This window comes from Microcebus murinus, chromosome 13 (assembly GCF_040939455.1).
Source record: "Microcebus murinus isolate Inina chromosome 13, M.murinus_Inina_mat1.0, whole genome shotgun sequence".
Lineage (NCBI taxonomy): Eukaryota > Metazoa > Chordata > Mammalia > Primates > Cheirogaleidae > Microcebus > Microcebus murinus.
This window is the reverse complement of record NC_134116.1, coordinates 76093999-76109441: the sequence shown is the minus strand read 5'-3', so window position 1 is coordinate 76109441 and position 15443 is coordinate 76093999. Positions and strand designations below refer to the sequence as shown.

Sequence of the window (15443 nt, the reverse complement as noted above, 5' to 3'; positions counted from 1 at the left end):
TAGGAATTATGAGGGTTGGAAGTTTGTGTAGTCTAAGTGTGATTTAAGAGGATAAGTTAAATATTTTATTTTAAATATTTAAAAATTAATACACATTGTTTAGATATGAATGTTTTTCTTATCCTCCAAAGCAGAACTAAATTAACAAAAGGTCAGCTGCTGTAGCTTTCATGTAAGGGAGAATCCTGGGGACTAGAGTAAAATGCTTGTCTTAAAATGACTTCTAGGAATTAATCAACCCTAAAGAATAAAAACTTTAGCAGCCTCTTGGAGGTGGGTCCTGGAAGAGTAGAGAATTAACATTAAGATGTTTGAGTGGAAATTGTTTCAAAATAAACTTTTAATTCCATCTAATTAGAGTATCTGCCTCTCTGCTCCTTTTGGATTAAGATTGTACTGATAGGCCGGGCGTGGTGGCTCACTCCTGTAATCCTAGCACTTTGGGAGGCTGAGGCGGGCGGATTGCTCAAGGTCAGGAGTTCGAAACCAGCCTGAGCGAGACCCTGTCTCTACCAAAAATAGAAATAAATTAATTGACCAACTAAAAATATATATACAAAAAATTAGCCGGGCATGGTGGCGCATGCCTGTAGTCCCAGCTACTCGGGAGGCTGAGGCAGTAAGGATCGCTGAGCCCCGGAGATTGAGGTTGCTGTGAGCCAGGTTGACGCCACGGCACTAGCTCTAGCCTGGGCAACAAAGTGAGACTCTGTCTCAAAAAAAAAAAAAAGATTGTACTGATAGATTACAGAAAGGTTCCCAACTACATCCTCAAATAATCTTGATTCTAATACAACTAGAAACTGTGTGTTTGGGAACAGTGGTAAATGCAAGGGCAAGTAAGCTGGCAGATCAGTAACTTCTCTTCACATCTGGAATGCCAGCGCAATATTAAGTGTATAAAGCTATGTTCACTGACATTACCTCATTTGACCCACAGTATTACAGATGAGGAAGTGATAACTCAGAGGTTGTGATCTTCCCAAGGTCAGTAAGCTGGTAAATAGCAGCCTGTTCCTAAGTTGTAAATAGTGGCCCTAAAACACATAACCTTTTCTTGCCATTCTGTAGTTCAGATTTCTTTCATTTGTGCTTGTTCCCTTCTCTTATTTTTTCCTGTGTGGTTGTGAATAACACCAACAAGAATATTGCTGTTTATATATTTAGATTGCTATATAAGATTAGTTTTCTTGACTAATGTAGGCATCTTTCTAGATATTATTAGAAAGGCGTGGAAACTCATTAAACTCGCTGAAACATTTCTTGCCTTCATTAGCAATCCATCTGTTAACTTTATTGGATACGGTAAAGTCAGGAATTGTTCATAGAGCAAACAAAGACTCAGGCTGTTTTCTCTCCACACGGGCTTCACAATACTGGTACATTTTATTCCCATAATTATCCTAAATTCCAAGTCTTGCCATATATTAATACCATGCCCATATTACTATAATTTTTAAAAAAGAAACATCTTGTGCAAAATGATCCTTTTAGAATGGTAGGTATCCCCCTTCTCCCAACTTTGCTGAAACATTCACCGGATCCAGGAATCTCCCGCGCCTGACATAGTTTGAACTTAGATTCAGCAGGCCCACGGCCAAGGTGGGAAAATCTCACAGTGCCCCAGTTTGGGAGCAGCCGGAGTGGGGAGAGGCACCGGGACTGTAGCTTCCCGCTGGGTGAGAACCAGGGCCCTTTCAGGGTCCGCGAGACCAAGCCCCTTCTCTTCCCGGAGCGCGCGCGCCCCCTGGCGGCCTAAGCCGATGACAGGGCGCCGAAAGAGCCCAGGGTCCGAGGCGCTCAGAGCCGCGAAGTCACCTGGGCTGACCTAACCCTGGGCGCCCCACGCAGACCTCCCTAAACTCATCAGGCTGCGCTGCCCACTCGTGCCATGTCCTTTGTTCCCGTGGACTTCTCCGCAGGTGATGCGGTGTCCCGGCGTCGGAAGCGCGGTGGCCTCACTGGCCGGGGAGGGCCCTGGTTTCTGCGACTTTTGGGGTGGCCTGGGAGGCGGGGGGCTCCGGCAGCAGCGAGCCGGGTGCTTGCGTGTCAGGGAGAGGCCGAGCGCCCCTCCTTGGCCCCCGGTCCGCGCGCAAGGGGGCCGAGCCCCGGGAAGGGGAAGAACGTGTAATCGCTTGCAGCGGGACAATGACGACTTTTGAACCTCTAACCACTAAGCAAACAACCCTTGTGCTCTTGCTCCACTGTCCAAACAGCATTTATTGACAGGCGTTTCACGGCAACGCATAGCAACCGCGGCGGCGGCCTGGGGGCGGGCGCGTGGGCGCGGCCGGGGCGCGGGGCCGGCGCTCCCTCCCTGAGCGGGGAGACGGGGGAGGGGGCACCCGGGAGCGCAGCGCCCCTGCATCGGGACCCCTCGTCCAGCGAACCCCGACGCGGCTTCCCCTGGGTCGAGCAGCCTCTGCCCCCGCGCCCCGCGCTCCAGAGTCCGGCCGGGCCCCCTGCCCCCGGGGCGGGCCAGGCGCCCGCGGGCCGGGCCACCAGAGCCCCTTTCCCAATCCTGGAGCGGAATGCGCCACCCGGAAGGGCCGCGGAATCGGGGAGGCGCTGCAGAGGGTATTTGTGCCTCCTGCTGTCTCCCAGCCCCGCTCGTCCTCCCCAGCAGCCCTCGAGGCGCCTGCCCCCTCCGTGGAGGCGCTGATTAGCCTCCAAGGTGCTGGTGGGAAGAAATGGAGGGCAAAGCCCGCCTCCCCCGGGCCCTGCCCGGAGCGTCCAGCTCGAGGGCCTCCGGGACCAAAAACCTCAAGGGCAGAAGCCGGGTCCCCAGCAGATGGGCCAGATAGCAGCAGCCCTCACTGAAGGGATCTTCTTATACTGGGTCTTGAGTTCTTGTTTGTGGGGGTGGGAGGGAATGGGATAAGAAAAGTGTGGGGACAGAGAACAGAGTGGAGGCAGAAAGGGCTCGTGGAAATGCCCAGTGATTCACAGAAGACTATGTTCATGGAAATGTTGCCTTGGGAAAACGGGAGAAAAAAATCTTCCACTTAATGCTTATGTTTAATTACCAGGATTGTGGGGCACCCCAGGGAGGAGGGTGCCGCTGAAGAGAGGAGTTGCCTGGCGTTTGCAATCGCCTCCCAGTGTGTTTGATGAGATGCTATGAGGGGCCCTCTCACCCCTACCCCCAATAATTCCCAGCTGCTGGGAAGCAGCTGACCATTCAGATGTGCATTTTGCCCAAAGGCACCCCCAGGAGAACCACACATTCCAAGGCTGGGCTCAGGCTTGGGGGCAGGGAAGGTCTCGGAACCTGCTCTTTCAGGCTTCTGACGCTCTGGGGTAAAATGAGGCTGTCCAGATAACCTTCTCCACCCACTCCCTGATTTTTCTGATTCTAGCTTCAGAGAAGGTATGTCATTTGTTAAAATAATAATAATAATAATTCCAGACAAAAAAAATTGAAAAAAATAAATACAGAATCTGAAATCTGTAATACTCATTTATCTTTTTTCTTTTTAGAAAAAAAATTCAACAGTGTTCAAATACCCCCCCACTTCCCTTCACCATATCACTTCTCTCCCCCGTAGATCCAGAAGGCTTTTAAAATGCTGGCTTGGATGTTACACAGACCAACGACCCGAACAGCAGCAACAACAACAAAACCCCCTTCTTCATCAGCCCCAAGATTGTGAAAATGACAGGAAGTCCAGGTTGGCTCTGGCATTTATAGCACTGACATACATTCAGCCCAGAGAAGCTCTGGTGACAGGCTTTCTAAACAAGCCCTGTCCGGGCCCCTTGTGAGGCCTGGAGTCCAATAACCACCCCCTCACACCACACACTGCACATACGCCAGCCCAGCCTCTCCTGGTCTGGAAAGGGAGGAGAAAAAAGACACAGGCCACCTGGGGGTTCTGCAGTCTTTGGTCAGTCCAGCTTTCCATCTTAGCTGCCTCTGGCTTCTGCAGTTTAAATCTTGCCTGCCCCGAGGCAGGAGGGCCAGCTGGGCCGAGGATGGCAGTGGGCAGACGGCAGCCGCCTTGGCTCCAGTGTGCTGTTCCTGAGTCCCTCTCTCCCCTTAGCTCCAACCAGCGATGCAGCCTGCAGGTCTTGGAGGCAGACAGCTTCGGAGGAGGAAGCTGCGAGCCTGGTCAGGGTAGTCGGTCCAGGCAATGCTTCTGCCAGTGCTGAATGAAGCCCAGTGGTCATTTCCTGTCTCCTCAGTGGCAGAAAAAGCCAGACCAGAAAAAGTGGAAAATCTGGGAGAATATCTTCCCTGAGGCCCCCCAATGCCACTTGTCTTTTACTCCTGGCCCGAGGTTTTTCCTCTGAGAGCTAGGTTCGTAGGTATGCGCTTGTGGGTGGGAGTGGAAGGGTCTCTTCTGAGGATTCTAGCAGAGTCCATGCTCCTCATGGCTCAGCCTGGAATTGCTCTGCCGCTGCAGACCACTGCGGGTCACTAGGTGACAGTGGGGTTTAACACCCCCCCAGTCGGCCCCAGAACCCCAGGGACGGAACCTGGCACTGAGCCTTGCAGGGAAGACACGGGGCTCAAGGGCTCGGGGACACTCCTCAGAGGACCTGGCTGAGGTTGGGGAGGCGGCTGCGGCTGCGCAGGCGGCGGCTGCTGTTGCTGCTGCTGCAACTTCTTCTTGTTGATTTTCCTTTCCTTCGCTCTTCGGTTCTGAAACCAGATTTTAACCTAGAAATGGAGAGGCGGAAGAAAACGAGACTGTAGTGAAGACGAAGACAAGAGGGAAAAGAAGAACAGCATCCAGCAATGTCACCAATGTTTCCCTCTCGAACTAAAGAACCCTAAACCCTCCTAGAGGCTTTTGTTGGATATCTCCATAACAGCCCAACCCTGGAGCCATTCCCAAGCCCAATTCACTTTCATGAGAAGAGTCTTCCTCCTTCCTTGCTCCCCAGGTGTTTTTTCAAAGCAACCTTTATCTATGTCTTTGCTGGAAAAGTTCAGAGTCTCAGGACCCAGGAAAACAGAAACTGCAAGGCCCTTTCTACACAAGCAAGAGGAGGCCAGTGTACTTCAAATGGCAACCTTTGGCCTCTCGAGGCTAACCTGAAATGTAATATTCTTTACCTTGGAGCTGAAAATGAGTTTTAATGTGTGGTGTCCTGGCTGTGAATTTGGCCTGTTTTTTTCTAGACCATATATAGAAACCTGTTCATGAAACAGGTCTCACCCTTCTAGTTTTTATGAGCAGAAATTTTTTTTTCTCCCTCAGTACAGAACTAAAAACAAAGAGAAAATGTCTTTAATAAATCTTTATTGACCCAAATGGAATTCTGGATTAAACTAACACTCTTGGCTTTTTCTCACATCTCCCAGATCCTTCAAAATAGGGGGGGAAAAAAAACAACACAAAAAAAGACTAGAGAGGTAGAAGAAGACTTTTTAGAAAGCACCCCAAAGGCAAATGCTGGCAGCCTCCTGCTGTAACCTGCCCACAGGACTAGGTGGACACTGTGGCCAGGCCTGCTAACCCTCCTGGCCCTCCCCCAGGCCGTGGCCAGGCCCAGGGGACCTGGGCGGTTCCCACCTGCCTCTCTGAGAGCCCCAGCGTGGCAGCCAGCTCGGCCTTCCTCCGGATGGTGATGTAGCGGCTGTAGTGAAACTCCTTCTCCAGCTCCAGCCGCTGGTGGTCCGTGTACACCACTCGGTATTTGTCTTTCGTCCTGGTTTTCACTGTGGAGGAAGGAGAAGTTAGCACGGAGGACTGCAAGGCAGCCCATCAGTCATGGGTAATGACAAACCTCCCTAACCCAGGGGCCATTTCTCTTCCTCCGCCGCCCTGGGGGGCCCCGGTTTGGCTGGTTCCTGCCAAGTCTGACAAGACCCCCCAGAGGGTCCTGGAGGGAGGAAGGAGGCCAGTGGGGGCAACTAAACTAACCTTGGGGTTAAGTGGTTTTTAAAAATAAAATAAAAAAAAAGAACAACTAAAACCTCATACACAGAGAAGATAGCAGAACTCAACCATCCTTTTGATAAACCAAATACCATACCCGCAGCAAGGGAAAGCGGGAGCAGACTGGGGTGGCCCACAGTCCAGTGAATATCCAGATTTTCAGGCCTACCAGAATGGAAGCCCACCCTGAACACAGCTGGGGTTGGGGGTATGTATCGCAAAGGTAGAGGTGTGGTTACTTTCTGTTTGCTCTACTACAAGTGGAAAGTGGGATGCAGGAGCTGACAGGTTCCTTCAAGTCACCAGAGTCACCCACCAGACACACCAGGCCCATCTGGTGGAATTCTGAGCTGGGCCCTGGCATTCCGAACCTATTCTGGCAGGCAGAAAACCAGTGCCCTCAGAGGGGGAACACTTTCTACCTGCCGGAACCCAAGTTTGGCTAGTGGCACTTTTTCCATCTAACCCTCCATTTAGTCCCACTGCAAACCTGGCCAGAGCTATCCTGACCAGTGATCTATGCTCATTGGATTGAGTCAACATATTAAATCCTGGGTTGATTGTTTTACTGAAGGGCCTTGACAAATAGTGTCCACAGTGTTGCAGGAGCGAGAGCCTGGCGTCTCCACGGGGTCTGCCCTGGGCCAGCCTTTGGCAGAGCCCTGGCCAGGAGCTGCTGCTCTCTCTGGCTCGGTCCCAGGTCGGGGTCTTCTTGCCGCTGAACAGGTTCAATCGCCCAGTGCCCCCAGTCCTACGGAAAGATCTGAAGGGTCTGGGAGTTGCCTGGAGGTGTTTAATGCCCCGCAGGCCGACTTTGTTCAGGTAAAACCCTTTGCAAACCACAACAAAAGCGTCCTGGGAAGATACAGGCGGGATCAGAGGGAGCTCCCCCCGAGCCGCTGAAAGGGGAACACAGCGGCAAACAATGCCGGACAAGGCGATCTTATCAAAGAAAAGCCCTTTCAATGCCTTAATAACAAGCGCATTCTGTTTGAATTACCACTACTGAGCAAATGGCGGCCCCGGCTTTCATCCCCCTCCCCGCCGGGCGCATTACCATAAACACGGCCGGCAGGCGCATTTGAATGGGCGCTGCGGCCCCGACCCCGCGCCGGCCGGGGAAGCGCAGGGACCCGACACGTCCTGAGAGCTGTCTACGAGCCGGCGCGTTCACGGGCCTGCCGCCCGCAACCCACTCGCCCCTTTTCACAGATGCGGAAACTGGGAATGAGACGAGGTCACACAAATAGTGTAAGGTGGGGCTGGCCCTGGAACCTGGTTGGAGCGGTAGAGGACGCCTCCAGGGCTGGGGACGGGGCGCAGGGCACTTCCCTCCGCCGAACACCCCAGGAGCGATACTCGCCTTGAGGGGCCTTGGAGCGGGCCTGGCTCGGGTGCTGCCCTCTCGGTGTCCCGGGAGGGCCGGGGAGCGCGGTGACCAGGACCCTGTGCGGTCTTCGGCCCGCGCCCCAAGGGCCTCGGAGGCGCCCCACACCCCCTGGGAACCAAGGAGGGGGGCTGAAGGAGGGGAGGGATGAGAGGGACTTGTCAGAATTCATTATTGACTGCGAAAGTCACCACCCTCTTTCCGGGCCCTAAAAGAGACAATGGCAGGGCTGGGAAGGTGTATATCAAAGCAGACCAGGCCGCGTACCCCCCACCCCTCCGCCCCTTGACAGATGACGCTCCGCAGAGGAGTCGGGCTCGGCCCGCGGGCCGCGGCCTTCCCACATTAACATCACAAGGGCGCCGGGCGCCGACCGCGGCCTTGCCACCTCGGCGCGGGACTTCACAGCGACCTCTCATCTGCTGACCCCGCGGCCTGGGCTCCGGCGGCTCCCTTCCCTCCCCCACAACCGGCCCGGCCCCGGGGCCACAGTCTCTGGACACGCAAAAGGTCTCCCTGAGGCCACCAGCGACCCAGCCAACCGCGCCCCAGTCCGGCTATGTAGAAGGTGGGTCTCTGGGAGCGCGCCCTGAGGGCGCCTCTTCTTGGGGAAGGGACCAAGCCAGGTCTCCGAGGCCAGCCCGAGGCAGCTCTGTGGCCTTCTCCCCGGCCGGCCGCGTTTCCCACCAGGGCTCTCCTCCGCATGTGCACAGTGACGCAGAAACTGAGGTCCGGACACAGCCCCAACAACCGCTCTGATTTATACGGCTGTAATTGGCTATAAACCTCTGCGAAGTGGCCATAACCTGCACGCGAGGCCGACTGGGCCAGCAGGGAGAGGAGCGAGAGAAGCGGAAGCGCCAAGGTCTGGAGAAAGACTTCTTGGAGTAAAAGAGAACGCAAACAGAACTCTCCCCACCACACCCACTCGCTCTTGCCACCTCCACACACATCCCGACACCAGAAGGAGCCAACGAGCCCCACAGTCTAGCAAAGTTAGAGTCTTGAACACACAGACGTACACACACACTCGTGACACCCTCGAAAGGAAGATTTGGTTAACCAACTCCCATCTGGATGACAGGCTGAATCCCCACCAGGGTGTCCTCCCCCTCTCCCTGCGCAGACACAGGGGGACTCCCTCTGTTTCTTGTCCCTAGCTTTCCAGCTTTGCTTGGAATACCCTCTTCACAGATAAAAGGCTCAGAGACGGGGCGTGCCGCCTCCCCCTTAGCTCCTGGAGCCGGCACCTCCTTCCCAGCGGCGGCAGCTTTCCCCGCTCTCTGCTCGCTGTACCCTTGACTTGGCCCGAATGGCCAAACCTGGCCCCTTGCGCAGCCTCGACGCCTCCCTGACAATCCCCAGGCCACCTCTGCACGGGTGGCTCAGACGGGGAAGAGGAGCGCGGAGAGGAACGCTCTAGACCCGGCCCCGGGCACTTCGAGGCTTCGTCTCCTCGGCGGCTGGGAGCTGTGCAAGGAATGAGGGCGGCAGCAAACGGGGAGGGTGCGAACCGGCCACTGTGCAGCCGTGCTCACGCCTACATTCCCGGGAGCTTCCCAAAGGTGTCTCGGGGCTGTGAATGACGGACTGTTGGAAAGAAGCCTCGCCTCTGCCCCCAACTGAACAAGGTGTTGTGAGACTCAAAATATCCACTCCCGGGTGCACTAACCAGAACCCCTGAAAGGCCAGAGTTTCCCGAATTAGTCCCCTCCTGGCGTGGACAGACAGTCCCGGACGCCCCTGTGCACACCGGACGCGCAGCGGCCCCGCAGCCAGCGGCCGGCCGCGCCCTCCCAGAGCGCGCTCGCGCGGGTCGCCGCCGCCGCTTACCTTGGCTGCCGAGGGACGGCTGCGCCGGCTTCCGCATCCACTCGCACAGGTTCCGCCGCTGGCCGCCCGGGGACAGCTGCTCCGCGGCGGCGGTGGCGGCGGGCCCCGGAGGGCCGGGATTGAGCGTCTGCAGCAGCCCCGAGGCGCAGGAAGGCGCCGCGGCCGGGTGGTGCGGGTGGTGGTGCGGGTGGTGGTGCGGGTGGTAGTCCGCGGGGCTGCTGTAGCCCATAGCTGCGGCCGGGGAGCCCCCATTGAGGCCGTGCGCGACGGCGTTTGCGGCGGCCGCTGCGCCCCCCGGCGCGTAGCCATTCCAGTCCTCTCGAAGCGGGGCGCCGTACGCGGCGGGCCAGGACGGCCCCGGGGACTGCGCGCTGTCCAAGTTCGCGGCCGCCGCCGCCGCCGCCGCCACGTGGTAACCGCCGTAGTCCGGGTACTGCGGGGGGCTGACGAAGTTCTGTGGCGCCAGGTTGAGGCCGCCTGAGTGGCGCACGGAGCTGGGGTACATGCTCACGTCCTTGTCCAGGAGGTAGCTCACGTACATGGTGGCGAGGGCCCGAGAGCAGACCTCACCATGCTGCCTGGGGAAGGACGCTGGAGGCTGCCAGGGGCGCGAAGGCGAAGGGGCTAGGGGGCGCGACGAGCGGCGGGTGGCCAAGCCCCAGCCCGCGGTGCTCCGCTGGCTCCTCGCGGCCCTTCTGCCTGCGAGGCGGTCCCTCCCTCTGGCCTGCCTCCTCCCTCCCTCCCTCCCTTTCTTCCTTCTTTCCTCCCACCTCCTTCCCACTGAGCTGCAGAGGCGGGGAAGACCCGCCACAGGCTGGCGTGCGGAGCCCCTGGCCGGCGGCCTTACGTGATTAACGAGTGTTTACAAGACTCTATTAGTAATGACACAGACACCAATGGCTGGAGACGTCGAGGCGCAGCGCGCTTTCAGCGCACAACCCCCCGAAACAAAATTTGCATTTTAAAAGATAAGGGGGGGAGCCTGCGAGAGGGCCACGACCTGATCACAGCTAAATATTCAAGCCTTTATTGTTAAGAGCTTCCTCCTTCCAACCTGGTGCACTTTAACCTCCAATCACAGGTTCAAAGAATGAAATCAAGAGACTTGCAAAAGAGAGGGGGAGAGAAAGCTATCTTGGTGGGAATCTGGGCTAGGAGACAAGAGCAGTCGTTGTTTATGCATTTGCAGGGAAGGGGGCGGTCAAGAAACTCCTTCTGTCCCAAAGAGAAAAGAAAACGGAAGCCATTGCTTTGATGAAAACGTCTCTGACCAACCCGGGAGGTGACGAGGAGAGCCCAAAGAGATGGGCCGATTCCACTGGCAGCCCCAAACAACTGTCACCACCAACCGTTTATTTGCTTGCCTAAAGAAATCACTCACCTTCTGCACAAGATAAATTATGATTCTAGCTTCGGGCTGCATCTTCGAATTCATCTTACATTTAGGAGTTGAGTTAAATTAAAGCAATTTATTTTTAAAACATTTACATTCAAGAATCAAAAATCTTCACTACAAAACCAATGGGCCTGTAGTGAAAGCTAGGCTGGTTGTCATGGGGAGGGGTGGCTAGGGTGCTGGCAATGGTTTCTTGAGCTTCTGGTCACACCGTGTGTTCTTTCAGTTTGTGCAGATCCAGCCAGCTCAACTTGTGTGTCTATTATACTTGCGTAAGTGGTTAAAAATCAAGGAAAAGGAAGCCTAGAATTTCTGCTAATACCTATGTGGATACTTATACGTCTTACAGCATACCTGCGTCTTAAAAACATTCTCTCCTTTACGTAGGAAAGCATTCTCCGGAGAAATTTGCTTTTCATCTCTAGGGAATGGGAAGGCAACTCAGGGCCACTATGAATTATTGCTAATGAAAGCTCCAGGTGGAGAAAAGTTAAGAAAGGAACCTTCCTGGCTTTGGGAGCGCTGCGACCCAGGGACCTAGGGCTGGAAGTGGCCACTGTGGGGGCCAGAGCCGCGCAGCCTGGATCGGGAATTGCCCGGACAGGAGCGCAGAGGCAGCGAGATTTGGTTCCCGCGCGCCCATCTCCGTTTCAGGCAATCGCACGGAGCGGGCCCGCGGTCGTCGCCGTGTGCCTCCTCTGCCAGCCCCTGTCGGCGCTGCCACGCTCGGGCATGAGGATCCTTGTGGCCGGCCCTGGCGGGCTAGGCCACCTGGTTTGGTGGCTTTGAGAGCTCTTAGAAACCCGCGGGCGCTCGCTGCTGTCCTGGAGACCTACACTTGTTGGTTCCCACTGTCAAGCGCTTCTCTTGGGTATTTGTCACCAACAGCGTGTCTGAGCCTCATATCTCCCAGGCTGACAGCAGTGTTGCTGTCCTCCCCATTTTGCAGGTGACAGTCACCACGCTGCCTCTGCAGACAGACTCAAGTGAGATCAAAACTAGGATCCCGTGTTTTCTGGTTCTTCCCCTGCTTTGTGTTTTGTGAAGAAGATTAAAATTGGGGGTGGCAGAGTACTCCGTAGCCAGGGAGCTTCCCACTCAAGAGTTAAGAGACCAGAGCTGATCCTCCTGGGGGACCTCCAGGCCTGGCCCAGACAGCTGAGTGTCCTCAGACTTCCCAAGAAATAAAACCGGAAGTAAACTGCAAACCCCATTACAAAACCCACATCGTTGAGGGCAGGGCAGAAAGGGATGTCTGCAGTCTCGATGGGGTGGGAATGTGGGAGGTTAAGTGGTGGGCACTTCGAACTTTTGATCTAGCGAACATCGTCCTCCTCTTCCTGGAGACACAACCCCCCTCTCCATCCCCCATAAGCTCACCCCACCCGGAGCCTGAGCTCTGGAAGCCTAGGCCGAGGCTCCAGCCTGTGTCTTCGGAATGTGGGCATTCTTCGGAACAATCGCTTTATTGGGGACAGCCATCCCCTCCGCCCTGTGGTGGCCGCTTCCTGTGTTTTTATGGCCCAGGCTGCCGGCCTCTGGCTAATTGTCCCAGCTCTCCAGCTGTGTCTCTGTGCTCTGCCCTGGAGAAGGGGCTCTGGCCTGCACACCTAACTGCTTTGGGAGCTGCCTAGCCTGCTCTGCCCCTGAGGATGAAACTGGGCCCCAGAGCTGGCCAGGCCACAGGGCAGCCTGAGCCTGGCTTGGGGTGCTCCAGCCATCAAAGGAAACCAACATGAAAACCAATCTTGGTTTCCCTCCTTGCAAAAATGGGTCTCCATGGCAGTAGCCTGGCCTGCCTATGTTCCAGGGTATGGGCTGTTGGTGAGGGGAAAGGAGCTAGTAAATGATGTCCTTGGACAAACTCCTCAGCAGGGAAGTGTCCCTCTACATCCAGGTTGCCCAATCAGCCAAGAGAGGGCCAAGCCAGGACCATGGAAGGGGCAGGGTTGTGGCAGCTTTCAGGGAGGGGGCACTCGGTGGCTGATGGGACAGGAGCCTGGGTGTCTTTCCATTTGGACAGCCCGAGTCCTTTGCTGGCTGGTGGCCCATGGCTCCTCTGGAGGTTCACTCTGGCAGGGGCAGCCTCTGAGTGCAGGTGTGTGGCCCTGGCAGGATGTAGGGACCACCTGCATCAGGGCCCTGTGCAGGGCTTTCTTAGTCCTAGGCCCAAGGTGCTTAGTGGCTTACTTAGAGACTTTTGGCCAGAGCTCTGAGGACCCCAGAAGGGACAGGGATGGTCATCCTAACCCCCGGTGCTGAAAGTGCCCTTCCATCCTGTACTTCTCTGTCACTGCCCTGCTGCTACTGCCACCTGGCCAGAAAAGCCTGTAGCCAATTGCTGTGGGGGAGGCAAATTCATTTGGGAAGCTTGAGGCTGGGGTTGGGCTGGGGCTGAAGCTGTGACCCCCTGATGCCATAGCTAGAGCCCACTTTGAAGGGCAGAAAAGGGTGGGAAGAAACAGATCCAGGTAAATAAAATGACAAGAACACTGCAGGGGCAGCCACAACCAGGTTATCAAAGGGACATCTCTTTGTTACTAACAGTAGAGGCCACTTCACATTCCTCAGAGAGGGTCTGGGCTTCCAGGACCCTGCTAGTGGCAAGGGCAGGGGCTGTGGACAGGGGTGGGGAGCAGGAGGCTGCCGGAAGGGGCAGGCTGCCCTGCCAGGCAGATGAGACACTCCTTAAATCCACAGATCATTGACACAGCTCCCTCCCTGCTCAAAGGTCCCCAGTGTTTGCTCCACCTTAGGGGACCTGCCTCTGCCTCTGCCTGCTATTTATGGCTCCTGGAAACTGGGGAGCCCAGTGACCCACATAACCCCGAGAGGACAGGCTGTCTCTAGCCACCTTAGCATGGACGTCTACTTTCTGAATCTTTTTTAGATCAAGAAAATTATCTAAATAAATGCAGCCCTACCATACCCCTCTCCTCCCCTGCACAGGAAACCCTCACCCTGCGTTGACCTGAATTCCCAGGATAATTAAGGAAGTGTGAGAGGGAAGAGAATATTGTCCGATAAAATTATTCAGCTTGCCGGTCTGTACTGTGGTGTGGAAACACCGCTCAATCTCTACCTAATTTGGCATTAGGGAGTCTTTCAGCCATGGCACTCAATCAGCCATCCCCTCACACAAAGAAAGGCTCAATAATGGATGGTTTGACCCCAGCACCCCCACCCTGCCCTGCCACTGCGCACTCAGCTAACATCTCTGGGAAGGAAATCAATAACAGTGTCCTTTCTGTGGGGCCTCCCCAGGGTCCACCACCTGGCTGGCCCCATCAGGCCACAATGGAACCCAACATGTTCATCTCGAGCAGCAGGGAGGGGCCGCAGCTGCCCACAGCTGCCCAGGCTTCATTCGCGAGAGCAGATGTGTCCTGCTCAGTACAGTGAAGATTGTTTTCCTCCCAAGCAAACTGGGTTTCTGGTCCTCTCTGCCTGAGGAAAAGTTCCCAAATTCATGAGTGGTCATTGGTGGGCTAAAGTTTTACTACTTAGGGACCAGGATGCAGGAGGATGGGATAAGGACAAACAGCTGTCTTCTCTCACGGAGGGGCCACCAAGCTTTCTGACCCAAGGCAGGGAATACATTTTTTTATGTTTCTCTATCCAAAATATATTCTCTTAGCCAGGAGACCAAGGAAAACAAAAAGCCTCAGGAGAGGGGATAGTATTTGGGCATAGAAATTTGGTTCTGCTCAGTGGGTGACAATCATGCAAATAAATAGTAATTGCCCATTTCCTTCCTTTTCTCTGAAATTAGGGTCGGTAGACACAGTTTGGGCATTGGATCATGTATTCTAAGTCTGTGTGGTGGGTGAGCACAGAGATGATTTAAATCCTTAAGAAGCAGGGGATTTGGGAGTATCAGGGATTTGGGATTTGGTACCACCACTGGGAGCCAGAGCTTCCACCCCAAGAGAAACTGCTTGATGTCAGGGAGAATCAGGTTCTCTGAGCAGGTGCCAGCCAAACGTTACCACCATACTAAGCCTTGGCATGGATGGCTTTCCATTGACAATTTGTTCACTCACTATTGTCTCATGCCTGGAGTGACCTTTGTTTATCATATGAAAATATGTTCCTAGGAAGCCCTACCAGGTAAGTTTTATGTGGCTAAAGGAAGGACTTGGGTAAAGGTTCAACTCCCCTTGAGTTACTGGGCTCACTGGCTAGCTACATTCTCTAGAGGGGATCCAGGGGTCTTAGAGTCTGTGTAACCTTTTCATGTTACAAAGAACAAGGGGCCCAGAGAGGTTAAGTAATTTTCCTAAGGTTGCACAGCTAGCTGTTCAAGTCCTTTAAACTATATGAACTACAATATGTGCATTCTTTGTGACCTATAGCAGTCTGTGAGGATGTCAATTATGACTTGTACCACCCCAGAAACGTTGCATCCCCAATACAAAACCAACTAGTATGATTCAGGGGACCCCAACTTCCCACTCCCACCCCTGCACCCAATAGTACCAGAACAATCAAGTTCTGCTGTTGCTACAGTTCTGATCACTTTCCACATCCTGTTTATTTCTCTCTTTCTCAGGTGCCCGAAAAATGCAATTTATGGAATGGCGACTTTTCCATAAATTCCATCGCAGATTTTTTTTCCCAATTGACAAAGAAGGTATCCATCTACTTTTGTCTCATAGTAAATACTTTCTGAAAAGAGCTCTTCTCTCTTTTTGAATCAGCACCCACGTCCTGTGGACAATCTCTGGAAATGTGGCAAATTTAAAATGAGTGAAGGTTACGCATGGAATCTGTGTTGTATTTCCCCCTTCCCTTTCTTCCCATATTAGAGCCTGTAGACGTCTTTTTGGGCACACAGCTTCCAAAGCCTACCTTTCTGGGTAAATAAAAAGGAGGCCCCGTTCGGGTTCCCAGTTCCACAGCTGAGCCACAACCTCGGATTCTGCTCCTGGATTCGGAG

General features: G+C 54.5%; 1 protein-coding gene across 2 annotated transcripts; it reads right to left on the bottom strand.

Moving 5' to 3' along the window:
- Positions 1–3467: 3467 nt before the first annotated feature.
- Positions 3468–9802, bottom strand: CDX2 (caudal type homeobox 2). Of its 2 annotated transcripts, none has more exons than XM_012742309.2 (3): positions 9109–9802; positions 5523–5668; positions 3468–4663 (listed from the first exon to the last, which is right to left on the bottom strand). In XM_012742309.2, exons 1-3 carry the CDS (start codon positions 9647–9649, stop codon positions 4421–4423), a joined length of 930 nt encoding a protein of 309 aa, XP_012597763.1. In that variant the 5' UTR covers positions 9650–9802; the 3' UTR covers positions 3468–4420. The 2 variants fall into 2 exon arrangements, with proteins under 2 accessions (XP_012597763.1, XP_075865752.1); XM_076009637.1 differs by having other exon boundaries at positions 4434–4663; positions 5527–5668.
- Positions 9803–15443: the final 5641 nt, after the last annotated feature.